Source organism: Phragmites australis, chromosome 15 (genome assembly GCF_958298935.1).
Source record: "Phragmites australis chromosome 15, lpPhrAust1.1, whole genome shotgun sequence".
In the NCBI taxonomy this organism is placed as follows: Eukaryota; Viridiplantae; Streptophyta; class Magnoliopsida; order Poales; family Poaceae; genus Phragmites; species Phragmites australis.
The window spans coordinates 27,651,759-27,669,567 of NC_084935.1; the positions used below are offsets into that span (position 1 = coordinate 27,651,759).

Consider the following 17,809-nt stretch of genomic DNA (forward strand, 5'->3'; position numbering starts at 1 on the left):
TTGCAAATACCTAATCTGTTCATTTCTTGGGCTAGGTCCAACCCTGCTCAGCCTTGAATGATCTGCAGCGTGAGAGCTATACTCGTAGCACAAATCATCGTATAGACTTTATTTAGCCTTTTTTTTACTAGAGCCAAGAGTAGCAGTTTTATTCGATTCATGGAGGGCTATAGAACTGGCTGCTGCACCACGTGAGGGCCGGACGCGACGAGCAGCCCCGCAGCAGCGGCGTTGCTCCCTCTTCCCGCTGCCGCCTTGCTCGCCGATCGGGCCGGCGGCGCTGCCACCCAGGGACGACGAGACCTGCTGCTCGTTCTGCTTGCATTGTGCACTGATCAGACACTTTTTTTGTACCTAATATATCCCACGTGGCCACCTGCCAAGCTCGGCAAGATCTGGAGCAAACATGAATTGAACAGCAAGGAGTTATGGCGTCCGAGAGACATTCAGCATACATCAAATGGTCCTGCATGCACATGCACCACCACTAATCCACCTATGATGCTTATGTATCAAAAACACCATCTAATACCATCCATGCTAGCAAAACCGTCCAGCCAAAACCGCCCAAGGGGTTAAGTAACCCGGTTTTAGAACTTAAAGGGGTTTAGACCAAATAAAACTTCAAGCACAGGTTATCAGGACAAACATAGTACTACTTTAGGGTAGTAAAATGGAGTATTCCCGAAGCAATATAGCCAGATATCCAATGGAATTCTGGTGAACACACCCTAATTAAATATTGCTGGATAAAAGGCTTCTAAACTAAAGTAGCCGTTTGTTTGGTTGATGAAACTGACAGCGGCAATCTCGTCGCCGCATTTTCTAATAACCTCGACCCCAGCCTTAATTCTGATTCCAAATCTAAGCAGTGAAAGTTAGCTAGCATTTTTCTTGCATTCTCGTGACTTGAGCTGTTGAGCGCATGTACAAATGTATTTCGTTTTGTCGTAGATGAAGTTGCAGTTGCACTACTACATAACACCACATATGTAGCGTCTTATCAGTGCCGGTTCGACAGTAATCGGCACTGAAGACGTATCAGTGTCGGTTTTTAAACTCCCACGCACGAAAAACAGCCGAGAAGATAAGAACCGCCACTGATATCAGTGTCGGTTCTTAGCTAGAACCAGCATTGATATATCAGTGCCGGTTCCAGCCACGAACCGGCACTGATAATTGTTACTGTCACAACTTATTTTAAAAAATTTATAACTTTTTCACACGAAGTCGGATGGAGAAAAACTTTATATGAAAATTATACCTCTCGATGAGATCTACAACTTTGTAGTTGAAAACCTTTTAATTTGAGGTTATTTAAATGTCTAAATAATTATAATAAAGTTGCAGCAGCTGTCGATGACAGCTCACGTTAAAAAATTTATCACTTTTTCACACGAAGTCGGATGGAAAAAAATTTTATATGAAATTGTAGCTCTCGGCGAGATCTACAAATTTGTAGTTGATCGCTTTTTATTTGAGATCATTTAGATATCCAAATAGCTATTCAAATGTTCGGTCAGAAGATGTCAAAAGTATTTATTTTGCTACTATACTCACGAACGGACGATAGCTGAGATGGTTAGAGGGGTCGTGCGACGCACAGGCTGTGAGGTCTTGAGTTCGAGTCTTTGTTGCCGTATGCGAGTGAATATCACGTGACTTTGCGAATATTGGGCGTGATCGGGTGAGCAGCCTCTGGTCGGGTGTCTCTGGTCACGAAAAAAAATTTAAACTTTTCTCGGCCTGAAAAACATTGAATTGAGACCAACTATCAAGCCACCAACCGGCATTGATAGTGATTTTCGGTGCTGGTTCCATACCCGGCACTGATAGTCACTAGCTATCAGTGCCGAGTAATCAGTGTCGGTTCAAAACCCGTCACTGATGACGATTTTGAACCGACACTGATGATGTGTTTTGGTGTAGTGTGAGGGACTAGCTTAGTTGTGTAACATCCAACTGGTCCTGCTCTGTGAAAACGGAAAAACAAAACCAAGCTACACGGATCAGAATAACTTTGCCAAACAGAGGGAGTATATACAAAGAATTATATATAACTGTTAAACTGTTAAACACAGCTCGATGTTAATTTTCGTTTATTTAGCAGTATGCATCCTTGTGAAGCGTACGTATGTCACTCGTCCATGCAGGACATGCATGCACAAGTCTAATACAGGTTATCACAATCAAGAGATACTGAAACTTGCAAATCCAGTAAGATACATATATAGCGCAACATATATATAAGGTGAAGAGATCGATGAGGATGCACGTGTACGTGAATATGGCGACGCACGTGCGAGGCGGCGGTCACACGTACACGCGCATGGTCGTCTTCTCATTTACGATAATCAGCTAGTTGCTGCCGCCACCGCCGCCGTCGGTGACGCTCAGGCCGAAATGGAGACGAGGAAGATGAGCCCACTGCAGGCAGTTAGCCAAAAACATGCGTACAAGCGTGAGAGATTAGTAATAGTATATGCTGTATATATAGTATTATTTAGCTGCAGCACTGCTGGCTGCCTGAGCCTACAAGCAATGTGTTATCGTGTTATTGTGTATAACAAATGGAATTGTCTAGAAAATTGCACGGCTATATTTGAAAATGTATTACAACTATGCAACCAGATATAATGTCTACGATTGAGGATATATATAATTCAGACTTTCGTGCAGTTATATTGTACAGTAGGAAGATAGCACTATCTTTTTTGTGTGCGCAATTAGTAACCGATGATATGATATCATGTACTGATGTACATACATACATGCATGCATGAGTATGATAGATTCGTGTCTTGTGTGTTAATGTACATGTTAAATTAAAGCAAATTATGCGAGACTTACATTCTTTGCTGCAGCACTGAATGCCTCCCTATGGCTAATCTGTGGATTGCTCGTCTTTATCCTCTGTATTTCTTCCCTGTTGATGTCGAGAAGAAGCATCTTATTAGATTATTCACGTGTATCTACTTAAGGACCGTGTGAAGACATGTTTTAGCATTTTATGCATGTGTGTTCGCGAGAAAATGTACATGCAACTAAATGAAGAAAAGATAGCGTAGAAACAGAACTATAAATAATTAATTGATAAAGAGTGGTATTTTTATGTTGTCAGTAAAGGGATGAAAATAATTAATTAATATTAAAAAAATTACAATGCATGCCCCGCATATATTGCTAGCTGATACGACTAGTCTCAAACTGATAAGGCATTGTGTCCAAACGGTTCAACTTGTAAAAAAAAGTTGGGATTTATCGTGCAATCGCTTCAACAGTGAGCCTCAATAAGCTGGCTACAATGCAACAACCAGCTTCAGTACTGGACCATTTTGCAAATTAAAAAGTACCACTGCACAAAGTTACTATATGTTATTTTTGTAGATTTATTAACTAGCCACCTGTTTCACAATATTTGTCCATTTTGTTAGGTAGAACCGTAAAACAGTATGTTCCTTCATTAGGAAATTAAGATTGCGATTACTACAACATTTCAACTTTCTACTCCTATTTAATGGTGTGAAATAGGTTATTTGGTTGTGCCAATGGTACACAAATTAATATAATAGTTTAATTATATAAATAATTTAGATAGGATTAAATCGATAATAATATTTTCTCCATATATGGAGCTTTTGACAGCAAAAAGTTTAAAAGTAGGGGAGACTTTACAACATTTTTGTTGTAGGTACTTGGCTGCAAAAGGTTCATATATGATATTGCCACTAGAATACAATCCTATTCGCTCTTTCCCCTCAAAAAATTATAATTCTCCCTTTTGCCACACTTCCCTTAGTGCACAGATCTCTTTTGCCATCTCTATCCAGTCAAAATCAAAGTAACTGAAATCTCAGGGCAAAACCAAGAAAATTCCCGAAAGAACATCAAGAAGTTTCATGTATGGGCACAAGCAGCTTTAATTTCATGAAATGTTTGTGATAGAAGAATATTAAGGGTATTATATATAATTTTTTTTGATGTATTCAAAACATTATAATAAATGGCATTTTTTTGTGAAAACTAGCTTAGTAAGCTTTTGGCAAATATATAAGACTACTTGTTAAAATGTTGTACCTGGTCTTTCTGAATTTTGGTTTGCATGTCCTTCATCATTTCAAAGATGATAATCATGATTTTCTTTATTTTTTATTTTCTGTGAGTTTCCTTTGATTTTGTGCTATTCTTTTATGATCAAATGCTATTGACAGGATGGCGATGATAGACGAGAGATGCTCACTAAAAGAAGAACAGCAAAAGAGAGTTGGACAGCAGAAGTGATAGCAAGCTATGCAACGATGCACAAAGGAATTTTTCTCAAAGTCAACTTGTAGAAGGGACGTATATGTACCACTAATTTTATTATGATTTATTAGTTGTATATATCTAATATATTATACTCTATATTTAGTGTTGAAAAACTTATGTGAGCACTTGTTGTGGCTTAAAATCTCACTTGATGAATCTGTTGTAAGCTGATGGAACACGTTGCTTCTTCTCTGGGGCTGGAAACAAAAAAGAAGAAGATTAATATTTGATTAACCAAATATAACTATGAAATCAGTAAGGTTAGATAAAATAACTAGGTAAATCAACTATGCGACCTAATCAGTAGACTGGGGTAATGTCGAAAAGCTATATATATATATATATAATATTTGGTATTCCCAGAGCATGTACTTCCACATACGTATCTCATTACATAAGGGAGTATCTCATGTGATAAATGATATATATATGGAGCATGTGAGTATATAAGATCATCCAAGTGGTATGCATAGTTTTTTTAGTGGTTTGCACATTTTTTTGAGTGTATTATATTTTATGTACAAATAGTATACTTATATGCTCATTCTAAGATACTCCAATGTGAACTACATGAAAAAATAGAAAAGAAATCCATCAATTTTATTAGATTTTGATAATACCTTTGTATTTGTACATAAAATATAATACACTAAAAAAAAGTGCAAACCAATAAAAAAACTATATATGCCACTTGGATGATCTTATATACTCATATGAGATACTCTCTATGTAATGAGATACGTATGTGGGAGTACATACTCCCTCCAAATATGCTTCATATGTGTGTGTGTGTGTGTATGTATATGTATGTATGTATGTATATGTATGTGTATATATATGTATGTATGTATCGGATATGATTTGCATTATTGAGCTTTGTGTTTCAACGAAATAAATAAAACCATGAGAAGATTGTACATACGTCGTATTGGTGACACTTGCTGCTGATTGTTTGACATCGGGTACATGGATGTTGTTCGTAGATTTCTAGAAGCTGGCTCATAGCTCCCAAAATTATTACATTGAAATCCTCTGTTCTGGACCTAAATAGTCATTTTTTCCATATATGTAATTCCAATCTTTTAATAATTTTAGATAAAATATATGCATTTAGAAAATAACAATACAATGTAGGATGGTATTTTTCCTATTAAAATAAAAAATTAATCTTGGGCATAGCATACAAATTAGGGCGTGTGAAATCTGAATAACAAAAATAAGATTGAGCATATGTCAACAACTATGAGATCTCCATTGTCTTTGTGAAAATCTAGTTAATATTAAAAGTGTTCCATGGTTTTGCATGGAAAACTCTACCCTTTATAAGTCAGAGTGAAAAGTTAGAAATAGATTATCACCTGGTTGTCTTGAACAGTGCGTGCCTGGTGAAAAGGACTGAGGTCCATGGAGAGCACCATTGTGCAATGCCCACATTTAACAGTCACAATGTTGTAGGAACAATTGTTTGGCACATTCACCTGCGTGCATGTACAAATGCATCTGTGAATTCATGATAAACTTTATACAATGCATTATATTTCCAATTTTTTATAAAGAATAAATTTATTTCGATTTCCCTCCCAACATTAATGTATTTTTTTGTTTTATTTCCTTTTTGAAAAATCTTGACCTAAGGAGATTTCCGTACTTTTCTCAAGCAAGAAATATTAATTAGAGCTAGTAACAAAAGGGGAAAAAATAACAGATGGAGGCTTACATAGTTACATGGCGCCACAGAATATATAAGAATTCGAGCAAATAGTACTACTTCTTATCCTAGAAGTAAATGTTTGATGTCAGACTAGCCTGAGCTAGCTAGCCTTGGAACCGTCTCTGCAATCGGTTCAACAGTTTTTGAGAGACCTCAAACAGTTCACCACAGTTAATATGTACGTGCTCTCTCTCTCTCTCCCTCTCTCTTCAGTAGAGACTTGTACGGGCTAGACGAGGAAAGCATGACAGTGCATGGCCAGTCCCCAACGCCAAGTAAGGATGGGAAAGTTGCAGCATGTCTTTTGATCTACATGCAACACCTTTTCAAGTGTCTTCTTTTCGAGGCAGGGCTAACTCACTGCCTGGAGCTGGAGACCTAGCTAACTCAACTATAGTCTACATCCCTCTCATGCTCATCAGGAAGCAAATGGCCTGGTGCTACTCGCCTCCAGGAGGCCGGCAGACATGACATCTCAGGTCTAAACGAGCATCTCTGTCATCACAGGCACACAGGAGAGGGAGAGGGAGGGAGAGAGAGAGAGAGAGAGCTGCTAGCTGTTAGAGCTCTAGCTCGTGTGAATAGTGTGGGCATGATAAAAATGAGAAAAAGTGGCGGTATCTTTATAGTTGAAAGTTCATGTCACCCTCTCCTATCTTTCAGCACATCATCACACACACCTAGATCCCCCACCTGCGCAAACATCAAGAAAGGGGAAAATGACATGACTAACAGATCCACTTCTCTCTGCACATGTGCAGAATGAGAGGGAAGGCTGTCGCAACTTCAATTTTTTATTAGTTCAGATAAAATTTAGTCACAAAAAAGATATGTTGGAGAAGAGTAGAGCTAGTAAGGTACACTGGAGTATTATCGCATCGGAGACTAAAGCAATAGATAAAGAGGCTTTAATCATCTGCATGCATGCAAAGTTGAGTGCTGGAAATGATTTTGCCAGGAAACCATGCACGGAGATGATTTGGTATTTTCTAGTAGACATGTAGACTATATAGAGAGAAAAACATCTCATGCATTATGGGTGTTTATTTCCCCAAAAGATCTATGCTTATAAGAAAGTACCCAGTTATTCAAAATCTATATTTATGAGGACCTGCTTCCAATAAATTTGTTCATTTTATGAAACACGGCTTTGGTGAAAGAGACGAAAAACTTATCGTGTACTTCAGTTTAGATTTGTTTGAGTAAAATGGACATATAGTAGTGTTGGATCTGAGATATGCATGGTGGATGGGTCTCATGAAACTAAAGAAAATTTCCTTCGGGGAACAACATATGTATTAAATATAGATAAGAAGACATGTTCAAGCAGATGCAGACTTTCATGTTATAGTAAATACAGGTAGGTATATATCCTTTGCAGGGAAGAAGGGGTAACATTTTTTATTTCAAATTGGAAAGGTCGGAAAGAAATATTTATGCTGTATAATTTCTTTTTGGTCCCGAAAGATACAAATATATTAGTGTTTATCTCCTCCTTCATTTGATATTTCATGATGCCAACATTTGGGTGCATCTATATATAAGCATGCACTTGGAAATTAATTAAGAAGCAAATTATGTTGGTTAAAGTAGTAGGGAGTGAAAAAGCTTTTCTAGATTAATATGAAACAAAATATGTGGTGTAACCAGTATGGCAGAGCACTTGAATAGAATCATTCCCCCTCATGCATAACAATAGGCTAGCTAGCTTCTCTCACACAAAAAAAGAAGAAGAGATTTTGCCGCAGATCTCACATGAGAGAGAGAGAGAGAGAGAGAGAGAGAGAGAGAGAGAGAGAGAGAGAGAGAGAGAGAGAGAGAGAGAGAGAGAGAGAGAGTATACCACCAGGATGTTGTTGCAATAGTTGCAGTTGACATAGCAAACACGCTCGGATGCAAACTGGGCTGACATTTCCCCCGTCTCGAAGCACCTACTCGCCGACGTGAAGGCGAGATCTAGAGGGAGAGGAAGAAAGCAAAGCAGGAGATATGAATGAACAAAACGATGCCTCCTGTACCCTTATATATGGAAGGTTACGGAGGGCATAGCAGAATTTCTTCTGACCTTTGGCTGATGCCTATGGTGGAATTGAGAGGTTTGTGGAGGAAGCAATAGCAGGATGCTACAAAGCGAGAGAACTAGAGGGGATAATAACCTGAGTATGGGGGCAAGCAGGGAGGGAAAAAGGTGTTTGGTGGGTTGTCTTGTGGGACGACAGTGCAGCTGAGTGCAAGAGGTTGGAAAGATCAAGAAATGGGCTACATCAACCAATGGGCAATGTTGTGTGACAAACTAGGACTAGGAGAATGGATGGCTGCAGAGTCTGCCTAGCAGCTCAATTCCGTTTGAAATTTTGTTTAGTTTACTGCATTACCGTTGGTAGCGCTGGTACTGGTTTCAATCGCTACTACAGAATATGTTATAAGTAACGTCTCATCAGTGTCGATTCAAAATAACCGGTAGTGTTGACATATCAGTGCCGATTCTTAAACTCCTGTGCGCGAACTCAATTAGAACCGGCACTGATGCCTGTGTTATATTTATATCCAGCACTTAGCTGCTCTCCTCGTTTACTCCATTCAACATGACGCCACTCGCCCTCCCCGACCGCTGCCTCCTCACCGTCTGTAGCCTCCTCGTCGTGTGTCGGCTCATCGCCTCCTCGTCCTCATCCTCATCGCGCGTCGACCGCCGCCTCGTCCTCCTCGTCGCGCGCTGATTACTGCCTCCTCATCCTCGTTGCGCACCGGCCCGCTGCTGCTTCCTTATCCTCATCGCGCGCCGACCCACCGCCGCCTCCTCCTCGTCTCCTCGACATCCCCATGGCGAGCAGCAACGACAGTGGAGGTGAAGGGCGTAGATCTAGGTAGCATGGAGGCGGTCGCTCCATCCTATCCGGCCGCCCGTGTCCGGGTGACCACCCTCCTACTCCTGGCCTCCAGATCCTCAACAGTGCCCCTTCTTACCCGGAAGGGTCACGAAACACCTAGGTTAGTTATCAAATTTAAGTTAGCAAAATGTAGTTAGCAATTTTAGTTAGCTAATTTAGGTCCTGGAATTAGATATGTATTTTAGTTTAAAATATGTTGGCTTATTATTAGATGTGTATGTCATGATATTAGATGTGTATCGTTATATCGATGTTTTAGATGTTACCAGCACTTCCCAGTGAGTAACTAGTTTGTTACTTCTTTGTTCTGCAGATGACTTGACATAATTGCGAGATTATCCACATGTGCCGATTGATATGACATTGGTATTTTTTTCCTCTGAGCATGTAGATGTACCTCCTTTGCTATAAATTATAAGAAGGTCAGTTAATATTGTAGTTTGCAGTTAACAAATTTAGAAACTAACATGCTGATTGATGTAGATGCTTCCTTATCTACAATAGTTACATGACATTATTGCGGACCTTGGTGGCACACCACCCGTGGTGACAAGCATATTGGTTGATAACAATAAAATGAAGATCACTATCTCTTTTAGCATTACTTTTCCTAAAGAATGATATATCACTTTAACAACATTAAGCTCCGAAACAGACCAAAAACTTATGGCTAAAAAATCTGCTGTTCATGCGCTTCTACAATCAGTTAACTTGCAACTTGGATATATATTTCTGGACTACATCTATTTCAAATTGAAAGTGTTTGAACAGAACGAGGATGTGTTTGCAATGACTCCTAGGCTCTCGTGGTTACATGCAGCTGAAACGGTGGGTGACATGAACCTGTAGTTTGTAGCTAGAATTATTTCAATAATATTAATTTTTCCCTCTATATTATTGCTCTTTGTCTATAGGATTTTTATTGGAACATTCGGATGTGGATGGATCGTAGCTTGACTTCAATCTTGTTATTTACGGTGATAGTAACAGTTTTGTGTGATAGTAACAGTTTTGTTATTTACGGAAGTCCAATGAAACTTCCAGTTGAAGCAACAGCTAGTGCACTCATTTATGCACTGAATCATTTTGATATAATATTTGGAGTTGAAATTTTAGATATCAACTGTGCATGTAATGATATTTGATGTAATTTTAGAAATGCCTGTAGTTTGAATTTTTTTTTTGACTGCTAAGATCTATCAGTGCTGGTTCTATTTTAGAACCGACACTAATAATCAGTATCAGTGCTGGTTCATAACAGGGAACTGACACTAATAATTCATTATTAGTGCCGGTTCATGTATAGAAATGGCACTGATAATAATTTTCAGTGCCAGTTTCGTACTCGATACTGATAGTCACTGACTATCAGTGCCGAGTAATCAGTGTTGGTTCAAAACCCGTCACTGATGGCAATTTTGAACCGACATTGATGAGGTATTCTGCAGTAGTGAATGGTGTATGTATATTAGTATTAATGAACCATGATATCCTTTTTTTTATTAGTAGAGTAAAAAATTTGAGGATTTTATAAATATGTCAATTTAGAAGAGAATACTTGAGAACAAAAGCATAGGTTATGAAATGTAACGGTGGCATCATTGTTTTATGGCGATACTTGGATTACCTGTAGTTATTGAGTAGTGAGGCCACACAACTTGTCTGTATAAATAGTAATTTTTAGAAGAATCGAATATATTTGCATTATCACAACACGTGAAAATCCATACTTAGATAGGTTGCTTGATCGCGGGGTAGTCCTGATAAGGTCATCTACCTGCCTAGCGTAGCTTGTGTGAGCTTTTTGTACAGTCCAGCAATGTTCCCATTCCACTGGCTTTTTTGGTACACATTAGGTGATCAAATATCCTGAACACAACTTGCACTTTCTGATCCACTTCCATTATTGAGAAAGATATGGTCAAATAAATTAACTGTATATCAAGGTGTGAGGAACACCGATGTGAAAGAGACTGTAAATTATTGCACATACAGATGAGAGCTACTCATGCACTTTAAGTTTACTGATGTTGGACATGCACATCAATATGGGATTGCCACTGTCAATGCAAAAGACTAGGAAAAGGAACAATAACAGACCATTACTTGCATGGGCAAATCAGGATCATGAAAAAAACAGAAAGTAGTTTACTAAGACGTTATTTGGTGGTATTTCTATCTTGTATAGGCTACATATATCATCTTTGTCCATCATTTTAATCTGGGAATACATATAATACAAAAAGTGCAATTAATCCATATGGTTCGTGAGAAATAGATAAACCCATTTATATATGCATGGACTATGTCACTAACTATTAATTTCCCTCTCTATCCCCATATAGGTTAATAATGTGTACATTAGTGATTATATATTTCATGAATGATTTGTTTAGCAGTCCTTAAACTAACTGCAGACTAGTTAGAGTTCTAATTAAGTAGGAGTCATCGGTGGTTACACTTATTGACGATAAAAAAGCAATAGTGAAATCATCGATCCCAACAAAATTTGATCTTTTCTAGTTCCTTCAAAACCTACATTGATTCAGCATTTCATGTTTTTTTATTCAGCATTTCATATATTTTATTTTAGCAGCCAATTGCATGATTATACTATTTGTAGTCTGTTAAAGATACATGACCACAAATAAAGCACCATTTGCACACAAAATATCACGGTAATTTAATGTGCTTGGACATGTAAAGTGATCGATCTAGTTCCTATTATTGAGATACTATCGGTGCATATATGCCTGAATAATTAAATGGGCCATAAATATCTAATGTTCAAAATTTCAGTTCATATCTCCACTAATTATATAGCGAGAAATATATAGTGACTATGCACTGTTTAACTTTTTCAGCCTTTAATTTTTTAGTCCAGAGTAATTACGTCAATTAAATTCATTAACATTCATACTGAGACCCTAAGTTGTTGAGTATTACGTACAGTTGTAGATCTAGCTGACTACTATCTCATTCATTAACAATACTTACTGAGAGCTGTTTTGACCCTTTTATCTTTTAGCTGACTGCTACCTCATTCATTAACAATACTTACTGAGAGCTGTTTCGACTTTTTACCTTTCAATGATGCATTTATGTTGAGTAAATGTTTGATCCATAGATACATATAACTATACCAAAATATAGTTCCTGAGAAAAAAAGTACCTCACATTTAATATGTAGGTCCATTTTCTTATAAATGCAACAATGTAGTAGCTTCTGATCCATGAAGGAGGCTTTTTGCCCCAAAAAAAACCAAAGGAAAAAAAAAACAGAGAAGTGATCAAATGCTTGGGAGAACACCACCTGTGGTGCACCCATCTGTGTCCCTCAAGCAATTTGTAAATGATGCTAACAGTGGCAGGCTAGGACAGGATGTGCAGGTGGTTGATTGGATGATTCGTCTGCTCAGGAAATGTCACCTCAATTGGACAGATTGGATCCTCTCGGTCTCATCAGGTTTTCAGACTGACAAGACGGATGCCTAACCAACACTATATAGACTGGTTCCCAGTTAACCTGATGCTACTCCCTTGCACTACAATTTGTATCCCCAACTGTGTATGTCTGGCCTAACATAGACTAATAGTGGATTTCTCTCTCTACATTAACAGCTCATGATTCCAACCTTGTGATCCTCCACTGTATACTTGCATGAAACAACAGTTTAGGTATATAGGTAAAATGTACTGTCATTGTTGTTCAGTACATAACTGAGTATTTGTAACACATTAGTAGTCCACACCTTAATTTGATGAAAAAGATAAATTGTTTCTGAACTTAATTAGGCTTAAACTTGAAGTTCAATCTGCCTTTTTTAAGATATTGGTGTTTGCGAACTTCTGAGGTGTAGCAGCAGGCTATGTCTAATATAAGACTACCAGAAAACCTGAACTTGTTTAGACTTTCTACTATGTCTAATATAAGACTACCAGAAAATTTCTATTTCACAGGCTCTAAGAGATCGAAGCACGTACCTCCTTCATTTGATGTAATTACTATATATATAAATGTCCAGAACAATGGTTACTACAAGTCAGTAAATTTTGCAGATCATGAGATGTAGCTTGGCATTCAATTGACATGGAGCATTGCCCGTTAGCGAGCTGTGTTGCTGATTGCATACTGTAGCACTTAGCTTGTACACGTATGGATGGTACACCATCTATAAGCCAAATCACAATCAAATGAGAGGAAGCTCCAGGATGCCAAATTAATAATGTACTTGCAACAAATAAATTAAAGCATTTATCAAACTACAAATGCCATGTACACCTTTTTTTGAAGGAGCTGTCCCTGGAACATGTTACCAAAGAATAGGTCTTTCCTGATGGCCAAAAACCATCAGAAAACACAATAAAATCACCAAGAATCATCTTTCCTGACAGTTATCGTCAGGAATGTGCCGTCAGGAGTTGATTGTAAGGAAAGACCCTTTTTCCCTGACGGTAGGCCGACACGAAACTTTTCATGATCGTATTTCCTAGCAGGGAACGTTTGACCTGTCAAACGAGCAGTCCTATGTGTGAACCTTCAGGATTTGCCGTCAAGAAAAACAGAACCATCAGGGAAAAACGACTTGTTAGGAATTTAGTCACTGACAGGTGGCCGTCACCACTCACCACTCGAAGTGATATAACCTTGAACAATGACCTGGTCGAAAAACAAATTGAGGTCTACATGCATTCATTCACGCTACAAATGATGGACCATTGTGCAAATTGAACATTTTTTTGTACCAAAACAAGTGGCATGCATGCATGTACTATGTACTCCCCTCATATCCCAAATATAAGTCCATTTAGGTTTTTTATAAGTTAGATTTTTTAATTTTGACCATCAATGGAAAATAAATCATATAGATTGACAACATAAGGTTGATGCTACTAGATTCATCATGAAATATATTATCATAATATATAAATCTTTCTATTTCAAATAACATTCTCCCTCTCATCATAACTACTTGTCACTTTGACCAAGATTTGGTTAAACTTTTAAAACTTTGACCGTCAATAGCTTCCAAAATATTTAGTTTGAAAATATAAAAATCACGCATGTAGATTTATCTTGAAAAAAATACTTTCATAATATTATATTTTTATTAGATATTATAACTATATTCTAATAAAAAATAATGATCAAAGTTGCACATCGAAGACCATGAAAAATCAAAAATGTCATGTAGTTTTGACCAGAGGGAGTACTTTATAAATACTATTGATCAAAGTATCACTACAGTAGAACACCCTATCAGTGGTGATTCAAAATCACCAACAATGGCGGGTTTTGAACTGCCACTGATTACTTGGCACTGATAGTCTGTGACTATCAGTGCTGGGTCTGAAACCGGCACTGAAAATTAGAATCAATGCCGATTCGTGGATACAACCGGCACTAAAGCGTATTCCAGGGCTGAAAAAAAAGTGGTGCCCGATGCAACGGCCTCGCCCATGATTTCACATTATTCACTGCTATACTTTCACACAAGATCAAACATTCACACATCAGAAACGAAATTGCAAGAAGAAACAAGGGACCCTTATTGCAAAACAAAACACACATCATAAACAATATCATTCCCATGATCATATTTCTCCATGATTCCATGATTTTACACCATAACACGAACATAATTCAATTCACTGTTGTTCTTTCACACAAGATTAATTTGCTAATATCCAAACAATTGCAACACTTGCAATCAGGACACAAAAACAGAGAGAAAGAACAATCAGAGAGCTTTGTCACTCGTCACTCACTCTGCAGGAATCATCCTTCATGCACACACAAGAACAATCAGAGAGCCTTTACACTGATGGTCTTGCGCTTCTCCTTCATGCACTTGTCACTCGCTCTGCAGGAATCATCGCACAGAACTTGATTGATCAGAGACAAGAAATCACCACATGAGAGGGAAGGCGAGAGATTCGAGGTAGAAGAGAAACAACAATGCATTTACCTGCCGTGGAGCTTGCTGTGGCTCTCACCATGGCTCGAGGAGGGGGGTGGCCGGGTCGAGCATGACGACGAGGATGGTGAGGTCGGTGGCCACCATGGACGCATAGCTGAGCTTGAAGTTGCCATCGATGATGGGGATGGGATGACCTTGATCTTGTGGTGGTCTTCAAGCTCCTCCGGTGGTGAGACACGTCGTCTGCAAGCTGACAGCGATGAGATCACGCATCCGCATGCGGGGGAAGCACTGGTACAAAGCACTAGTGGCCTGGAGGAGGAGCACGGCGCGAATCCGGTCGCCTTCTCCATGAATCCACAGGCTTCTCTGTGAATCCCGCCGCCTTCTCTGCAAATCTGCTGCCTTCTCCGCCAGAGGACGGGGAGCAACGACAGCAGTGGTGCATTGGAGGCTAGCAGCCGCGACAACATAGAGCGAGAGGACCGGAGGCGAGGAGATAAGGGAGTGGGAGAGCCGACGCAAAGAGATATGGGAGAGAGAGAGCCGGACAGGAGAGAGATCGAGCCAAAATCTGATTTGATTACAAATTCGGGTCCAGACAGACATCAGTGCCGGTTGTAGAGAGAACTGGTACTGAAAAAGCATTATCAGTGCCGGTTCCAGCCACGAACCGGCACTGATAGTCCTTTTTAGTGTTGGTTATTGGTGGTTCACTCATTTTTCACGCGCGAGAGACTAAGAACCATCACTGATATATCTTCGGTCGCAGTTTTTATTGAACCGATACTGATAGGGCGCTACTTTTAACTGATTATATAGTAATGTATCATATTGAACACCGTGTGTACTATACTTATATTTTAGGATCCAGGGAGTAGCTATAGTATCTTGACTTGTAGTAGCAGGGAGTGGGGATGGGCAGGGAAGAATGGCCATGGCAAGCTAGCTGGGCATGCAGGGCAGCTAGGTGCTGCTCCTAGACAACATGCTGGCGACAGGCTAAGCTAGGGCATCTTGGCATGAACAGGGCATGTGCCCGGAAATGGAATGGCAGCCTTGCCCACGCCCTGCCCAGTGAGTGTGCTGCCTGAGACTGAGTGTGTGTGAGTGCACCCTCAGCCCGCTCCACGCGCGTGCACGGTGCACGGTTAACACGTACGGGCCCTGGGCAAAAGCACTACTGTTGCAGTGTCGCGTGGTTGCTATGCTACCTAGCTCCTCTCGATCGCGCAGTAGCGTCACTGTTCCGGCAACCAACAAGCTCGGTGATTTAATTGTAGATTTCGGACTTCATTTTCCCTTGGGGACATGAGAAATACATGCGCGACTCTTTTGCGTATTTTTAAAAAAATATTTAGCTCTGGTGAATGAATATCTAGAAAGCTAAGAGCGAATCTAAATACAGACAAAGTTTGTGGGACATATAAACCATCTAGTTTTGCTGGAGAGCAGCTGTCAGGTCAATCACCAGGCCGGCAGTAGCAGGTTCTTGAGCTTAATTTGATTCTCCTAGCTAGCGCCTCTGCCCTCTGCTGCCTCTGGAACCGTACAGATTGCCTCCTCCAAATGAAAACATAAAAAAAGGTGCAAAATTACCGTGAGAAACCCCACAAATCAAGCTATAACTTTTTTTACCGCTATAGTATGAAAATAGCATCCATCATCACCGGTTCCCATCAATTGTAGATACGGCCGATGGAGTGTGTTACATCATCTCCAATTATATTTACATCATTTCATTCTCTTTTTTATTTTCTTTCTCGTTTTCATTCCTTTTATTTTCTCCAACAACTTTTTTTCGAGAGGAATCGTGAAGGGAAAGGAGATAATCCCGTCCTGAAAGGAATGACCTTGAGAATCCCTTCGTGACGGAAACCGTAAAGAAAAATCGTTAGAATGCTGAAGGGAAAAAAATCTTTTTACGTTGAGATTTGCGTTACCGAAGGGAAATAGTTGGCCTTAGTCTTAGAAGAGAATTTCTAATGTAACTGCATGGGTGACGTCGTGGGCCGACGTGTAATCAGCTTAGAGCCTATGGCTAGGATGACAACGAAGCGGTCCAATCAAAATGCATGCTTGGTCGCCCATCAGGGGTGCTCTTCCCGTCGCCCCTGCCTCACTTGTTGGGGTATCCGGCCCCATCATCGATCTGACCCATCAGAGACTTTCGCGTGGCCTCTAGCCTTACACATCCATCCCATCACCAATGCCCCTTCCTCCCCATCATTCTGCTCATCCAGGCTTGAGGTCCTGTCAGGATCAAAAATGGTTGGGGGAGCTAGCAAAAGGTGCTGTATAATTGTGTTCCCTTCCTGATTTCCAAAACTCTTCCCCTTTATTTTCTTGCACAAAACAATAGCATGGCATATTACATATAATGCAAGCTATATCGTGTCGCCGTCGGATTTAAATATCAAGGTTCTGGATCAGCATCAAATTAGCATGTACTTGGATAGATACTTCTCATGAAAAGATGGATCAAACACCGAGCAGGAGCAGAAAAAGTTGTAGAGGACTAGAGGAGGGAGGGCATTAGCTTGCGCATGAAGACCTGATGCTGTTCATTGTAGCTGGCCATGGACTTGTCACTCAGTAGAGTATCCAGATTCCAGAGACACCTTGCACAAAAAGGCCTGATGCTCATCCCACCTGGTCTGGTCCTACGAGATGCCATGCAGAAAAGATGGATGCTCTCCGTATTGGGAAGAACATTTGTCAAACCACACTAGCAACCCAGCAGCAGTGAGCACACCACCCATATCATGTGTGTAACTGGTCAGAGTGATCATGGAAATATCGCTGGTCCAAAAAGTCACCCTGCAGGAAGGGTTTTTCGCACCCTCAATGATCATCACGTCGGTATCGTCTGACTGTGAAGATTGCAAATCGCCCGTTCATGGGTGGAGCAACACAGGAGCAGCTGCGGCGTCACGGTCCTCGACGCAGCCTTCAGGACAAGAACTGATAACGGCAAG

General features: G+C 39.8%; 1 protein-coding gene across 2 annotated transcripts; it reads right to left on the bottom strand.

Annotated features, from left to right (window-relative positions):
* Nucleotides 1-2,092: 2,092 nt before the first annotated feature.
* On the bottom strand, nt 2,093-8,269 carry LOC133892039 (protein YABBY 1). 2 transcript variants are annotated; one of them, XM_062332777.1, is made up of 7 exons: nt 8,085-8,269; nt 7,863-7,975; nt 5,667-5,786; nt 5,231-5,351; nt 4,457-4,505; nt 2,851-2,926; nt 2,093-2,427 (listed from the first exon to the last, which is right to left on the bottom strand). In XM_062332777.1, exons 2-7 carry the CDS (start codon nt 7,929-7,931, stop codon nt 2,359-2,361), a joined length of 504 nt encoding a protein of 167 aa, XP_062188761.1. In that variant the 5' UTR covers nt 7,932-7,975; nt 8,085-8,269; the 3' UTR covers nt 2,093-2,358. The 2 variants fall into 2 exon arrangements, with proteins under 2 accessions (XP_062188761.1, XP_062188760.1); XM_062332776.1 differs by having other exon boundaries at nt 7,863-8,268.
* Nucleotides 8,270-17,809: the final 9,540 nt, after the last annotated feature.